At 38.1% G+C, this 15,988-nt stretch overlaps 1 protein-coding gene across 6 annotated transcripts in view; it reads right to left on the bottom strand.

Moving 5' to 3' along the window:
* The window catches only part of LOC124615273 (transmembrane protein 268), a 111,785-nt gene that overhangs the window by 86,858 nt on the left and 8,939 nt on the right, over positions 1 to 15,988 (bottom strand). For all 6 annotated transcript variants that reach the window (XR_006979768.1, XM_047143024.1, XM_047143025.1 and 3 more), the window contains exons 2-3: positions 2,494 to 2,609; positions 400 to 633 (exon numbers count right to left, since the gene is read on the bottom strand). Coding sequence is in view for 5 of the 6 variants with exons in the window: in XM_047143024.1 (XP_046998980.1) it covers positions 400 to 633; positions 2,494 to 2,609 (350 nt within the window). In the remaining variant the exon portion in view is untranslated. The remainder of the gene's footprint in view (positions 1 to 399; positions 634 to 2,493; positions 2,610 to 15,988) is intronic.

The raw sequence follows: 15,988 nt of genomic DNA, 5'->3' as shown, positions 1-15,988 counted from the left end.
ACAAGTAAAAGGGATGGGAACAATTAAGGTGAAGTTAAATTTAGATTGGTGCAAGTAAAACTGTCATCAATCTGAACATTGCTGTGAACTCCACAGTGCTTTACTAGTCATATTCTGTTGGAGGGGTACCTACAGATTAACATGGACTTTGAACCATGGTGTAATTCCCCATTTTTCATCTCAACAAACAACGCCAGAAATATGACTGGGGATCAAACCCGTGACCTTTGGATCTATAATCTGGCACTTTACCAGCAGCCACACCAGATTAGTATGGCACCTTTTGTTCTCATAAAACTAAAATTGCTGCACAAACGGTAGGAAATAATCTGTTGAAATCAATGCACATACTACAAAACAATGAAGTCTACCAGTACTTAACTAAGTTACTCAACTTACCCTAATTTTCACCCACATACAGAAAAAAATTGCTAAAGCATTCAGGATGAGCCACATAACACCGAGTCCAAATAGTGTCAAACCAGTCACCCCAGAAAACAGAAGACCAAGTAGGACAACAAATGCTGTAAATATCCAGGCTACAAGAATGCGTTTGTAGCATATATTGTAAATGTTGAACCTAAAATCATTTGTCAGTATTTCCATCACATGAACATAATCTTCTACTGTTAGCTGAAAGTAAACAAAAGCATTAATCAGATAATTAGCCACAAAAATTTACTCAAAAGTGACAGAATGTAGCTCTAATATGACATGAAAATTTGCTAACATGTATGATGCAAAATTTTCCTATAATTTCAGCAGACTGAATACAAAAGCCACAACTGTACCATATTAAATATCAAGCAAGAAAGAAATATTATCTGACAAACATCCAGTATCTTGGAGCAGAAGTCTGATGCCATACAAATCTCAAAACTGAATGATTTGGGTGAACATCTATTAAACAAGACAGGAATACAAAAATGAAAAATCTATCAGAAATAGCAGTTAAAAAAAAAAAAAATTTAATCTAGTGAAAGTTGATGTCATAAAGAAATTTTTATAAGATTTTTTATTTTCAAATATTGAATAAACAAAAATACATTAGTGAATTATTTAAACCAACATGCTCATAAAATGTGATTGCCTTAAGCCTCACACCAATTGCGAAGTGCTTAAAATTTTTCCTCTTCAAATCTCACATCTTAGAGTCAAATATTCTGTAAACTCAAATTATTTAATAAGAAAACAAACACAACCAACTGTTGAGGATTTCTGACATAAAAACAGAGGAAAAAGTTTTAATAGCAGTCTTTTCCTATTCATCTTCCAGTTACATTAACTTTTTACACCTGTTACAGTTCCCCAACATGTCATTCACTCATAATTAAAATGTATTCTAATAAAAAGTGTTGAGCTTCTGCAACACTTTCCCTGCCTGAACAAACTCTCTAGTATGATACAAGATGGTTACGTACTGCATATCTAGTATTTAATTTCAAGGCAATACACACATCAACTGTCTTCTGTTTCCAAAGAACTAAAAATAATTTAAACCAAGGGGATAAAGGTAAGTAACAGACTGCTTATAGCAGATACATTTCCATTTTTTACAATTTAACTATGTAAAATATATTATTTTAGTTTGAGGCTTCAAATAGAATAAGTTTTGCACAAACTGACAAGAGAGTATGGAAATATAAAATGAAGATAATTTTAAAGAAGTGCCCATAGGAAACATGGCACTGAAGTCTGTAAATCATGAAAAAGTTGGTCACTATCCAATGTGGATCAACAAGAGATTTCAATAATTGGCAAATTGTGATGTTTGATTATTCAATAAAAACCAGCCTTTTGTTTTAAAACTGCTATCTTCATCAACACCAGTCATATATAAAATTCTATACAATGTAACACAATCTAGCAGAGATGAGAGGTACTTATAAAAATACATTTTATAATTATGATTAAGATTTTGCTGTTCTCCTCCTCAAACTTAAATACTGGGCTCTTTAAAAGAGAAAACCACCATTTGGCTGTTTTATTATATTTCTCATATTTATCTTTTGTGCAATCCAGATTTTAGCTTTTATGCCATTATCAAGTACAATGCTAAAAGTTGTTAGACCATCATTAAGTCATATCCGTTAAGGCAGTCCAAAAGCAGGTAAACAATGCTAACACATTTCTTTAACATATGTCTTTAAAATTTTACTAGCCTTGTTTACTTGCTTTGGACTGCCTTAACAGATATGATTTAGTAAGTACTTGATAATGGCATAAAAGCCAAAACGTGGATAGTACAAAGAATAAATATAATACACAGTAAATGGTGGTATACTCTTTACGAAAGTATTGCATGAATAGGGCTCAATTCCACCAAAAAACATTTCAAGTACTGAAACTTATCTCCCCCCCCCCCCCCCCCAAACAGGCCACGAAGGCACAACAGTTCCCACCGGTCAAAGTATATGTCATTACAATTTCTTCTCTATTATACAAATGACACATTTTTCTGAAAGTGTAAGAGCAAATTTATCCAGGACTTACTGTTAAACCTTGAGCCATGAGTTCCTCAGGTACTAATTCCGGTCGAAATTTAGCTGGTGTAATCCATGGCCATTTTGTATTGACTGGAAGCAGTGTTACAATTATGTCCCCATTAGCTGAAAGATAAATAAAACACAAAATTATGTTGGATGAGAAACTTCTAAAATAAATTTACTCTATATAAATACCTGTTATCACATAAAAGAATGTTTTGCTTATGAAAAAGTGCACAAGCACTTGCACACACACACGAGAATGTACTAGAATGGCCTCCCACCAATCAAATCACTACCTTGCCTTTGTCTAATGGTGTTCTTTCTCAGCAAGAGTATCATTCGTGGAAGCATCTTCGAAATAATTAATGAACTAAAAGTATAATTACAACCATCAGATTTTTCTTAGACAGCAGGAGAAAACATGATGAGGGGGAAGGGCTGGGAGAGAGGTATGAGGAGAGTTGGTGGGGGAAGGGTGTGAGGAAGGTTGGGAGAGGAGTGAAGGGAGGGTGGTGAGCGAGAGAAGTGAATGCTTTCCATGTGCGAGCACCATAAGAAAATAGAGTTAGGGCAAAGAGGGAATGGCTGAGACTGCAAATTACATTCAGCTTTTGTTCCGTAAACCAAAGAATGACACAATCCTTGTGGATGTGAAATATGTCGGAAAGTATAACACAAAAACACAGAACATCTGAATACAATACTCACTTCCCTGACCACTTATAAGGAGATTGCCAAGATATGTGAATAAATTACAGTAAACTGGACCTGCTAAAATTTACAGAATTAATATACTGTCATAATGAAACATAATTATGCACTTTTAATAAATTTATCATACACAAAATACTTAATATTAACTGTTGTGACCAAGCACTGTGAAAACTAAAATCTAACATACATTTTTACTTAAGCTGGTCTAATAGCCCCTGTTAAGATATTAATCTATAGAGCACAAGAAGTTGCCTACCAAAAAGGCTTTCAAACACTGTTTAAACTGAACTTCATATGAAACAAAGTGTTCAATGATTGCTGGCAATTTACTGAAAATGTGTATTCCTGAATAATGGACCCTATTTTGGCTCAAGGTACGTGATTTTAGGTCTTTATGTAGCTTGTTCATATTCCTAGTATTGATAGCCTACTATGAATTGCGCTATTATTCGCAAAAAATTTCATTAAGGGATAAATATACCAAGAAGCAGTGGTAAGAATACCCAGTTCCTTAAAGAGGTTTCTACATGATGTTCTTGAGTCAGAATCTGTATAAAAAGTTTACTGAATAACTTCAAAAGCATAAAGCACCAATCTTGTACTGTGCTTCACTGAGCGCTGCATCTGCTCTGAAGTGAAAAGATTTTTAATACACAAGTACAATCTGATGTCATACTGCAGGAAACAAATGGTAAGAGATTGTGTTGTGGTTTTAATTAAGAAATATGTCAAGCATTATGCAAGTGGAATACACATGATTTTTGTTTAGAGCAACATTTTGAAACATGTACTATTAACTGCCTGTAAATAGTTCTTCCTCAGTGATTGAAGCAATTTATAGGGCACCTTCAGGGAATTTTTGTCTCTTTTTGAAGTAGCTTGACTCACTTCTGTTGCACCTGTTTTGATGTAGAAGGGATTTCATAGGACCCTGAAATTTCCCTATAAATTTCCTAACACACATTAATGGGAAAATGGACTTGGAAAATTTGACAGCAGTATCATTATTACTAAAATACTGAATGATGTCTGAGTACAAATGCCAGAACTGCAAGAGTTTGGTTGATGTATGTTAATCATAAACTGCACTTCTGCTCTGTAGCAACTGTCAAATTCCCAACTAGATGAAAACATTTCAAATCTTGATTTGATGAAAATATCTACTAAATCAGTATTCTGAGAACTTGGATGTTACAACTTCCAGACATTATTATACACTGACATTTACAAGTGGTTGGCATGGGTCTTTACATTAGATTGACATCCAGTTCAGATAATGATATTCAACCAATGGAACAAAATGCTATTACAAACCAATGGAACAAAATGCTATTACAAACCAATGGAACAAAATGCTATTACAAAAAAATTCAATATATGTTGACATTATTGCTATATATTATATTCAAGCTGCTGATATTACTCGTTGTTGTGCACAGCACAGCAGTGTTTGCTGCACTTGTGATAACATCAAGCACACAGTCCATAAGAAATGCCCCAGGCAAACAAATAGAACAACCATGACAGAACGCACTCTATAGTAAATCATCTTACATAATAAAGACAGATCTAACTCTTGAAATTACTTTTCTACCAAACTTTACCAAAACACACAACTCTGTATGCTTGTTCATTTATGTAACACGCTAGTAAGGGATTTTTCTATTAACCAAATGGTTCCCAGTTTGAAAATTTTTCAAATAGCAGAAAATATTGTCCCTTTCAAGGCTTACTATTAATATTAATATTTGCCAGAATAAAACTGAACCCCAATGAGAAGTATACAGACCAATAAATGAACAAACGATTAAGGCCTTTAAAACATGTTGAAGACATGTAAAGTGGAGATATAACTATTGTGAAACCAATGTCAGTTGTAAATACAACCTGTCAAGCAATGAAACTGTGTTGGATTTAATACCTGCACAGTCAAATAATATTGATGGAGAAACGTTATTTAGGAACATATATTCTATTATATACATGTGTTCCTGGCGATTTATGGAGACATACTACACAAAGGCGTATGACAGAACATGGAGCATAGATACCTAAGAATATATGTAATAGACAGAGAAGTCTACACACATTAACTAACTGCTGACACACACAACAAACATTTTGATCACCAAACCCCAAAATCTCCCCTTGAACAAATATTTTTATGTGCTCAAAATAATCTTGAATACTACACCACCTCAAAGCAAACCGTATGTTATTAAACCATACAGTTTTACTAATTTCTGGAATTTGTCTTTACTTAGAAGAAAACACTAATGTATAAGTGTCTTTTCGTTGAACCTGTCTGCAACTCAATGTGTCATCTTTATGGGGAGTAGCAATCTACATTCCCCTTATACTGTTTATAATAATATCCTTCTAATTTGGTGTTACCTAATGAAATGGTGCTAATATCAATGTGCTTGAGCTGCACACTTGTTATTTGGCTCTGAGCTAACTTGATAGCTCCCATGTTGTTGCAAAACACTTTGGTTAGCTCAATAATCATATATGGCTCAGTTTTACCAGTGTCGTCCTAACCGCCGTCTGCTTCAGGTCTGCTGTGCAGCGAGCTACCTTAATTTAAGTATTAACTGTATTTTTCTTACTTCTCACTTCTTCTTCCGTGTGTTTTTGCTTTTAGGAAGCTTTAATTGTAGAGTGCTATTAATAGTGTTCCATAGATTTCGTGTTTGTTTTGAATACAGTCAGGGAGAGCCCCTTTAGTCAACCATAGTGCCAGCAGTGCTAGTGATTGTTTTCAATACAGTCCAGAGACAGGTAGTGCCATTTTCATTGTTTTCTATAACAAGTGGCTACCAATCGCAGTTCAGTCAATAATCAGCTGCATTTAGTGAATTAGCAGTCTAGTTAAAAGTTGATTAACTCTCTTCAGTAAATTGATTCCTTAGGATGGATAGGATGTGTGACTGCTGTGTACGGATGCAGGAGGAGTTGGCCACTGTTCGCGAACAGCTGAACGTGTTGATGGCCGCGGTCAGCCGTCTTCAGGCTGCTGCCTCGGAGTGTAGCGGCAGTGGGGGGGTCTGGTGTGTCGCAAGGTACACCCCAGGTGTTACATGCTTCACCCACTGTCCCTGCTGTCGAGACATCTTCGCGGGTACCAGGTGCGGTTGGGCCACCTTCTCCCCAAGGGGAGTGGCGGGTTCAGCGGCGTTCGCGGCGCACGAGGTGGAGGGTAAATGTGGAGGCTGGCCGTGTGGCATCGCCCGCTCTGCCTGTGAGTGGATATGTGACTGCTCCTTCAGCAAGGTCCAAGCAGGCACATGGGGGGGAGAGGTTTACTAGTTATTGGGAGCTCCAATGTTAGGTGGGGGCTGGAGCCCCTTAGGGAAATAGCGGAAAGGTCGGGGAAGAAGGCCAGTGTTCACTCTGTCTGCTTGCCGGGGGTCTCATCCAAGATGTGTAGGAGGCCCTGCCGGCGGCGATAGAGAGCACTGGGTGCACCCGACTGCAAATTGTTGCTCATGTCGGCACCAATGACTCCTGCCGTCTGGGTTCAGAGGTCATCCTCAGTTCGTACAGGCAGTTGGCGGAATTGGTGAAGGCGGAAAGCCTCGCTCGTGGGGTGGAATCAGAGCTAACTATTTGTAGTATCATTCCCAGAACCGATCGCGGTCCTCTGCTTTGGAGCCGAGTGGAAGGCTTAAACCAGAGGCTCAGACGATTCTGCGGAGATCTGGGGTGCAAATTTCACAACCTCCGCTATCGGGTGGAGAAATGTAGGGTCCCCCTGAATAGGTCAGGCGTGCACTACACGCCAGAAGCGGCTACAAGGGTAGCGGAGTACATGTGGAGTGCACATGGTTTTTTTTTTTTTTTTTTTTTTTTTTTTTTTTTTTTTTTTTTTTTTTTTTTTTTTTTTTTTAGGTTAGAGAATTCCCTCCCTAGGCCCGACAAGACGCCTCCCGAGACGCCGCAAGGTAGGAGTAGGCAAAATGCAACAGGGAATAACAATATTAATGTGCTAATAGTAAACTGCAGGAGCGTCTATAGAAAGGTCCCAGAACTGTTCTCATTAACAAACGGTCACAACGCCCATAGGGACAGAAAGTTGGCTAAAACCAGACGTAAACAGTAATGAAATCCTAAACTCAGATTGGAATGTATACCGCAGAGACAGGCTGGACAGTGAAGGGGGAGGCGTGTTTATAGCGATAAGAAGTGCAATAGTATCGAAGGAAATTGGCGGAGATCCGAAATGTGAAATGATTTGGGTGAAGGTCACGGTTAAAGCAGGCTCACACATGGTAATTGGATGTCTCTATAGGCCCCCTGGCTCAGCAGCTGTTGTGGCTGAGCACCTGAGGAATAATTTGGAAAATATTTCGAGTAGATTTCCCCACCATGTTATAGTTCTGGGTGGAGATTTTAATTTGCCAGATATAGACTGGGAGACTCAAACGTTCATAACGAGTGGCAGGGACAAAGAATCCAGTGAAATTTTTTTAAGTGCTTTATCTGAAAACTACCTTGAGCAGTTAAACAGAGAACCGACTTGTGGCAATAACATATTAGACCTTCTGGTGACAAACAGACCCGAACTATTTGAAACAGTTAACGCAGAACAGGGAATCAGCGATCATAAAGCAGTTACTGCATCGATGATTTCAGCCATAAATAGAAATATTAAAAAAGGTAGGAAGATTTTTCTGTTTAGCAAAAGTGACAAAAAGCAGATTTCAAAGTACCTGACGGCTCAACACAAAAGTTTTGTTTTAAATACAGATAGTGTGGAGGATCAGTGGACAAAGTTCAAAACCATCGTACAATACGTGTTAGATGAGTATGTGCCAAGCAAGATCGTAAGAGATGGAAAAGAGCCACCGTGGTGCAACAACCGAGTTAGAAAACTGCTGCGGAAGCAAAGGGAACTTCACAGCAAACATAAACATAGCCAACGCCTTGCAGACAAACAAAAATTTTATCAAAGCGAAATGTAATGTGAGGAGGGTCATGCGAGACGCGTTCAATGAATTCGAAAGTAACGTTCTATGTACTGACTTGGCAGAAAATCCTACGAAATTTTGGTCTTATGTCAAAGCGGTAGGTGGATCAAAACAAAATGTCCAGACACTCTGTGACCAAAATGGTACTGAAACAGAGGATGACAGACTAAAGGCCGAAATACTAAATGTCTTTTTCCAAAGCTCTTTCACAGAGGAAGACTGCACTGCAGTTCCTTCTCTAGATTGTCGCACAGATGACAAAATGGTAGATATTGAAATAGACGACAGAGGGATAGAGAAACAATGAAAATCGCTCAAAAGAGGAAAGGCCGCTGGACCTGATGGGATACTAGTTCGATTTTACACAGAGTATGCGAAGGAACTTGCCCCCCTTCTTGCAGCGGTGTACCGTAGGTCTCTAGAAGAGCGTAGCGTTCCAAAGGATTGGAAAAGGGTACAGGTCATCCCCGTTTTCAAGAAGGGACGTCGAACAGATGTGCAGAACTATAGACCTATATCTCTAATGTCAATCAGTTGTAGAAATTTGGAACACTTATTATGTTCGAGTATAATGACTTTTCTGGAGACTAGAAATCTACTCTGTAGGAATCAGCATGGGTTTCGAAAAAGACGGCCGTGTGAAACCCAGCTCGCGCTATTCGTCCACGAGACTCAGAGGGCCATAGACACGGGTTCACAGGTAGATGCCGTGTTTCTTGACTTCCGCAAGGCGTTCGATACAGTTCCCCACAGTCGTTTAATGAACAAAGTAAGAGCATATGGACTATCAGACCAATTGTGTGATTGGATTGAAGAGCTCCTAGATAACAGAACGCAGCATGTCATTCTCAATGGAGAGAAGTCTTCCGAAGTAAGAGTGATTTCAGGTGTGCCACAGGGGAGTGTCATATGACCGTTGCTATTCACAATATACATAAATGACCTTGTGGATGACATCGGAAGTTCACTGAGGCTTTTTGCAGATGATGCTGTGGTGTATCGAGAGGTTGTAACAATGGAAAATTGTGCTGAAATGCAGGAGGATCTGCAGCGAATTGACGCATGGTGCAGGGAATGGCAATTGAATCTCAATGTAGACAAGTGTAATGTGCTGCGAATACATAGAAAGATAGATCCCTTATCATTTAGCTACAAAATAGCAGGTCAGCAACTGGAAGCAGTTAATTCCATAAATTATCTGGGAGTACGCATTAGGAGTGATTTAAAATGGAATGATCATATAAAGTTGATTGTCGGTAAAGCAGATGCCAGACAGATTCATTGGAAGAACCCTAAGGAAATGCAATCCGAAAACAAAGGAAGTAGGTTACAGTACGCTTGTTCGCCCACTGCTTGAATACTGTTCAGCAGTGTGGGATCCGTACCAGATAGGGTTGATAGAAGAGATAGAGAAGATCCAACGGAGAGAAGCGCGCTTCGTTACAGGATCATTTAGTAATCGCGAAAGTGTTACGGAGATGATAGATAAACTCCAGTGGAAGACTCTGCAGGAGAGACGCTCAGTAGCTCGGTACGGGCTTTTGTTAAAGTTTCGAGAACGTACCTTCACCGAAGAGTCAAGCAGCATATTGCTCCCTCCTACGTATATCTCGCGAAGAGACCATGAGGATAAAATAAGAGAGATTAGAGCCCACGCAGAAGCATACCGACAATCCTTCTTTCCACGAACAATACGAGACTGAAATAGAAGGGAGAACCGATAGAGGTACTCCGGGTACCCTCCGCCACACACCGTCAGGTGGCTTGCGGAGTATGGATGTAGATGTAGAGTTCTTAACAATAACACTTCTTGCATGGTGAAAGACAATACCATATATTCAGTCTCAACATCACTCAAAGGCACTGTTCTTTGTTTCTTGTAAGACCAGGATATTGATCCTCTCATCAACTTGAGACAGCTACATGTAATAGAATGCCTGTTATACAGTTCATTTTTCCAGTCTGAATCACTGTAGGATTCCAGATTCCTGTCTTGCAGTACCTTCATCTGTAATCAACAGGTCCTATTAAATATCTAAATATTCTTTAAACTGCAACCCTATGTGTAATTCTAGGGTCTTTGCAAATCTTCTCACAGTATTAGTAGAAAAGGTAATATCTGGCCTGGAAATTTGAGCTAAATATAAAAGACTTCCCACTGGCTGCAAATAAAATACTTCTTTTTTGCACATTTCATCTTCTACTACTAACAATTTCTTACTCTGTTCCTTAGGGGTGGAAAGTGGCTCACAATTCTTCTTGCCATATATTTCTAGTAGTCTCTTCATGTATATTCATTGATTATTTGACAATTCCTCACTACTGTCACTTCTTATGGTCTTCATACCAATGTATTAAAGCACTTCACCTAAATCATGCATCTCAAATTCAGATTGAAGTTGTTTCTTGAGACTACTCATTGAACTTTCACCTTTTGTCAAAATAAAAAAAAGCATCAACTTATACAGCCAAAATCACCGTATCTTCTTCATTTCTCATGTGATATACATCAGAATCAGCTGTTGAGTGACTCATGTTGTTAATGCCTTATGTAAGCACTGATTCCAGTAGTATCCACTCTGTTTAGGACCTTATGTGTGCCTTTTAGATGCCAAATTTTATACTTTTCTTGAGGAGTTTTCCTGGCTTTCTCTGGCAGAATAACAAAATTTTCTTCCTTCAATTCTCCATTGAGATATGCAGTCCACATGGCAGATTAATAAATTTTCTTTTACAGCAGGGACATAAGATATCTTAAAGAAGCATACTGGTAAGACTGTTCCTTTATAGTCTACATCCTGTATCTGAGTGTAGCCTTTAACTAACAATGGGCTTTAAAATTTGGCACTGCATCTTCAGGGTTTTTGATACTAAAGACCCACCTCACTTGTAATGGTTTCTTTCCTTGTGGTGCATCAACCCATTCTTGGAAAAGACTAACAGCTTTCTTCCAGTTATCTGCCTCTGGGCTGGCCCATGTGTCTTCAATTGAAGCAGCCATATAATCTCATATCTGGATAGAACTTAGGTTTTATTATATGTGATGGACACAGTAAATTTATTTCCTCTGCTGCCAGAGTTTCCTGAACCTCATTATCCATTTCATCTTTAATAAACATATGCGAGTGTTCCTGAAGAACTACTTCAGGCCTTTTAATTCTAAATTTAGTGGTGTCTGTGCATGTTCTTCAGGATTAATATCTACAATACTTTTCATCTTTTGTTTCATTTTTGCCAGATTTTAAAAATATTATGTGTCTACTAATTATTACCCTATCATTTTTACAATTTATGCCTCCCGATAAAAATTTATTTTTGAGATTAAGTTTTCCATTTTCTTCTAAGTTGTTTGGAGGCTCGAACCATGGTAGAGCTTGTATGGTGCTACTTTAGTAGGCACACTATTGTTTAATTACACGGTAGCTGATACTGCTTTTGCCCAGTAGCATTTTGGTAATCTTGCACCCTTTAACATGCTCCTTCCTTTCTCTACAATTGTTCAGTTAGCCCATTCTGTTACTCCATTTTGAGTAGAACTATAGCGAATTATAGTTTGATGTCAAAATCCACATTCATTCAATTGTTGTCCATATTGTTTATTGATATATTTAGCACCACTGAGAAGTTTTATCTTCTTACCCGCCTGACTTTTAGAAATGGCATGGAAAATGTCAAATATTTTACTCACTTTGTCCTTGATCCTGAGGAAATAGACATTGGTATATCTTTAAAAATCATCAACCAATGTAAGGATATAACAGCTGTCTCCTATAGACTTTTTCCATGCGTCCACAAAGGTCTGTGTGTAACAACTATAAATGCTTAGTAGATTTATTTTCATTTGTTTTAAATGGTAATTTGGCTTGCTTTCCTTGCATGCAAATTTCACAATATAAGTTACAACTATTATGTTTCTTTATCCCGATCTGGCATACCTTTTAACAAGGCCATACTTTGCCTATTAAAATGTCTCAAGCCTTTGATGCCATAAACATATTGTTGAATATTCTGAATAACTATTCCCAACTTGAAGACCATCTAATTTAAAATTCCCCTCTCTTTACTTGCCGTGACTATCACACTGGCAGTCTGCCGATTATTTCCATACAATTTAAATCAAAAATTACCTTGTTGCCCCTGTTCACTAATCCACTCATGGAAAGCAAATTTGTAGCAACATTCTTCACATAATGTGCATTATGGGACTTTTGATTCTCTTTCAACGTTCTCATTTGAGTTGATCTTCCTACCAGTTCACACTGTACTGAGAACCATCCACTGGTGAAACACAAATGTTTGTTTTCAGAGAAACATCATGTAAAACTGGTTGGTCTTTGGTAATATGCACAGATGCTCCAGAATCCAAAAACCAACCCGTACTCTTACTTTCAGTTTTACCATAAGAACAATATTCAGCAAGTACTGTAGCTTTATTGCTTGCCTTCCTTTCTGCACCTTTCGATACCTAATATTTTTTCCTTGTGTACTTTTTTTTTTTTTTTTTTCTTTTCTTCCATGTAGTGGGATGCTAAATGTCCCATTCTTTGGCATTTGTAACATCAAATAGGTTTCTTCTTTTTTTATTTTGAACACAACGCCATTTCCTTGCCATGGACAGGATATTCTTGTAAATTCTTAACATTCTGTAATATCTAAGCCAAATAGTTCAATAAAAACTGTAAAGTGACAGATTTTTATTTTTCCCCCCCTTGAGTCATTGGTCTTCTGACTAGTCTGATGAGGCTTGCCACGAATTCCTCTCCTGTGCCAGCCTCTTCATCTTACAATCTACGTCCTCTATTATTTGCTGGAAGTATTCCAGTCTCCGTCTTCCTCTACAGTTCCCCTCTAGTACAATGGAAGTCATTCCCTGATGTCTTAGCGGTGTCCTATCATCCTGTCCCTTCTCCTTGTTAGTGTTTCCCACATATTCCTTTCCTCTCCAATTCTGTGCAGAACCTCCTCATTCCTTACCTTATCAGTCCATCTAATTTTCACCATTCATTTGTAGCACCACATCTCAAATGCTTCAGTTCTCTTCTGTTCTGGTTTTCCCACAATCCATGTTTCACTACCATACAATGCTGTGCTCCAAATCCACATTCTCAGAAACATCTTCCTCAAATTAAGGTCTATGTTTGATAGTAGTAGACTTCTCTTAGCCAGGAATGCCCTTTTTACCAGTGCTAGTTTGCTTTTGATGTCCTCCTCGCTCCGTCCCTCATTGGCTATTTTGCTGCTTAGATGGTAGAAATTCCTTAACTCCATCTACTTTGTGATCATAAATACTTGTTCACTGTTCTCATTTATACTACTCTTCATTACTTTCGTCTTTCTTCAATTTACTCTCAATCCATACTCTGTACTCATTAGACTGTTCATTCCATTCACGAAATCCTGTAATTCCTCTTCACTTCCACTCAGGATAGCAAAGTCATCAGCAAATCATATTGATATCCTTTCACCATGAATTCAATTCCACTCCTGAACCTTTTTTTACTTCCATCATTGCTTTTTCGATGTACATATCGAACAGTAGGGGCAAAAGACTACATCCCTGTCTTACACCCTTTTTAATCCAGCACTTTGTTCTTGGTTGTCTACTCTTATTATTCCTTCTTCACTCTTGTACATATTGTATATTACCCGTGTCTCCCTATAGTTTACCCCTATTTTTCTCAGAATTTTTAACACATTGCGCCATATTACATTGTCGAAAGCTTTTTCCAGGTTGACAAATCTTATGAACATGCCTTTATTTTCCTTTAGTCTTATCAATCACAACATCAAAATTGGCTCTATGGTGTCTTTACCTTTCCTAAAGCCAAACGGGTCATCATCTAACACATCCTTGCTTTTCTTTTCCATTCTTCTGTATATTATTCTTGTAACTAACTTTGATGCACAAGCTGTTAAGCTGATTATCGATAATTCTCACACTTGTCAGCTCTTGCAGTCTTTGGAATTATGTGGATGACATTTTCTGAAAGTCAGATGGTATGTTGCCATACTCATACATTTCTACATACCAACGCGAACAGTCATTTTTTGCACCTCGACTAATGATTTTAGAAATTCCGATGGAATGTTATCTATCCCTTCTGCTGACAACTTACATACTTTAACAGAGCTCAGTTTTTCATGAACCCCTCCAAAAGTATGAATTGTTAAGAATATTATCTGAAACAGTCAAGGTGATTCCTGTAAAGTACAGCAAAACATCTGACCTGAAGTTAATGGAGACTCTTCTTAAATAACTGACAACAGATTTGCTTTAAGGCAATAGTGTCACTGAAACAAAAATTTGCAGTCCCTTTCTTATTCTGGCAATGCTGAGAAAGACATGAAGACATTCTTGTCATTGTAAAAATTAAGGTCTTATTCCTCACTCTAGACAACTGTATGCACACTGCAGTGGTACATACAGACTTTTATGATTATTTTTGTTCTCTAGTACACATAAGTCAGTAAATGGTAAAACTCTGTAGCTTAGGGCATGTGTGATATATAATAAGGAAAATTACAAAATGTCAACAGGAGGATCATTCAAATTTAAACCAGCGTTCCATACTACTGATGCAGGAAAAAATGGAAGCAGAGTGGGGCATTAGAGGTAGGTATGTAGTGATATATGGGTGAACCAAATCATCCATCATTATACAGTGACTATTCCCTTATCAGTTATAATCACAAGTGAGCAGGACCTACATCCCTCTGTTGGGCAACACCCACTAATAACAATGGTGCTACTTTAAGCCTTGTGGAATATGAGCTCCACTTGACTGCTGTCAAAATCTCTGGGGTAGGCTAAATTGATGGATATGCTTACGACATTATCAGCAAAAGCTTTTCCTATCATACATTATCAGAACATGGGACCATATCTTCTCAATGAGACACAGAAGAATATTTCTGGATATCTTGTGGCGGCTTTTGAATTAATTTGAAGAATGAGAGGTTTTGGCAAGGTTTTTACCTGTGATGAGACATGGTTCCATTACTATGCACAAGAAAATAGGATGGAGATGAGATGGAGATAAAGACATGAGAAGGAGCAGGCCATGTTCAGAACTCAACTATCCAGTGATGTTCAGATCTCAACAATCAGCAGCGGGTGGGATTCGAAAGGCACATCGTTCATTGACGGCCATCTAAATAGAGCAGTGAATGCAATGTACTACTGCAAGCTGCAGCTCAATGTAGAATTTCTGCTACTTCATAACAAAATTTAGAAGCATACAGGAGTTTTAATCAGTCATAACCTTCATGAAATTCATTCATATCTTTAACACCATCCTTACATTCGATTTATTACCAACCAACTTCCAAATGTTTGGTCAGCTGTAGGAGGAATTAGAATATTAAAAGTACAGCAACAATGCAGTGTTTGAGCAGTACATGCACAGTTATCAGTAGGATCATCATCTACTTCTTTTCACTAAAGAGATCAAGACGATGCCTACACGAAGCACAAAAATTGATTTCTGTTGAAGTAAACTGTAGAAAAATAATACACATTTTTTTTTATAAATTGTACCTGACTGGCCACATGATTACAACAATATTATGAAAAGGGAAGTCACTACTCGCCAAACAGCGGAGATGCCAAGTTGCAGATAGGCACAACACAGAGAGTGTCACAAACAAAGAGTGGTTATAGTTGCCCGAGACTGCAGTCCCTCGCTCGCGTGCGTGCATATGTGTGTGTGTGTGTGTGTGTGTGTGTGTGTGTGTGTTGGTTTTTTAACGAAGGCCTTACTGGCTGAAAGGTTTATTTGTGACAGTCTTTTTTGTTATGCCTACGTGCAACTACGC

Source organism: Schistocerca americana, chromosome 5 (genome assembly GCF_021461395.2).
Source record: "Schistocerca americana isolate TAMUIC-IGC-003095 chromosome 5, iqSchAmer2.1, whole genome shotgun sequence".
NCBI classification, from domain to species: Eukaryota; Metazoa; Arthropoda; class Insecta; order Orthoptera; family Acrididae; genus Schistocerca; species Schistocerca americana.
Note: the sequence above shows the minus strand (reverse complement) of the source record. Positions and strands in the feature narration are given on the sequence as shown.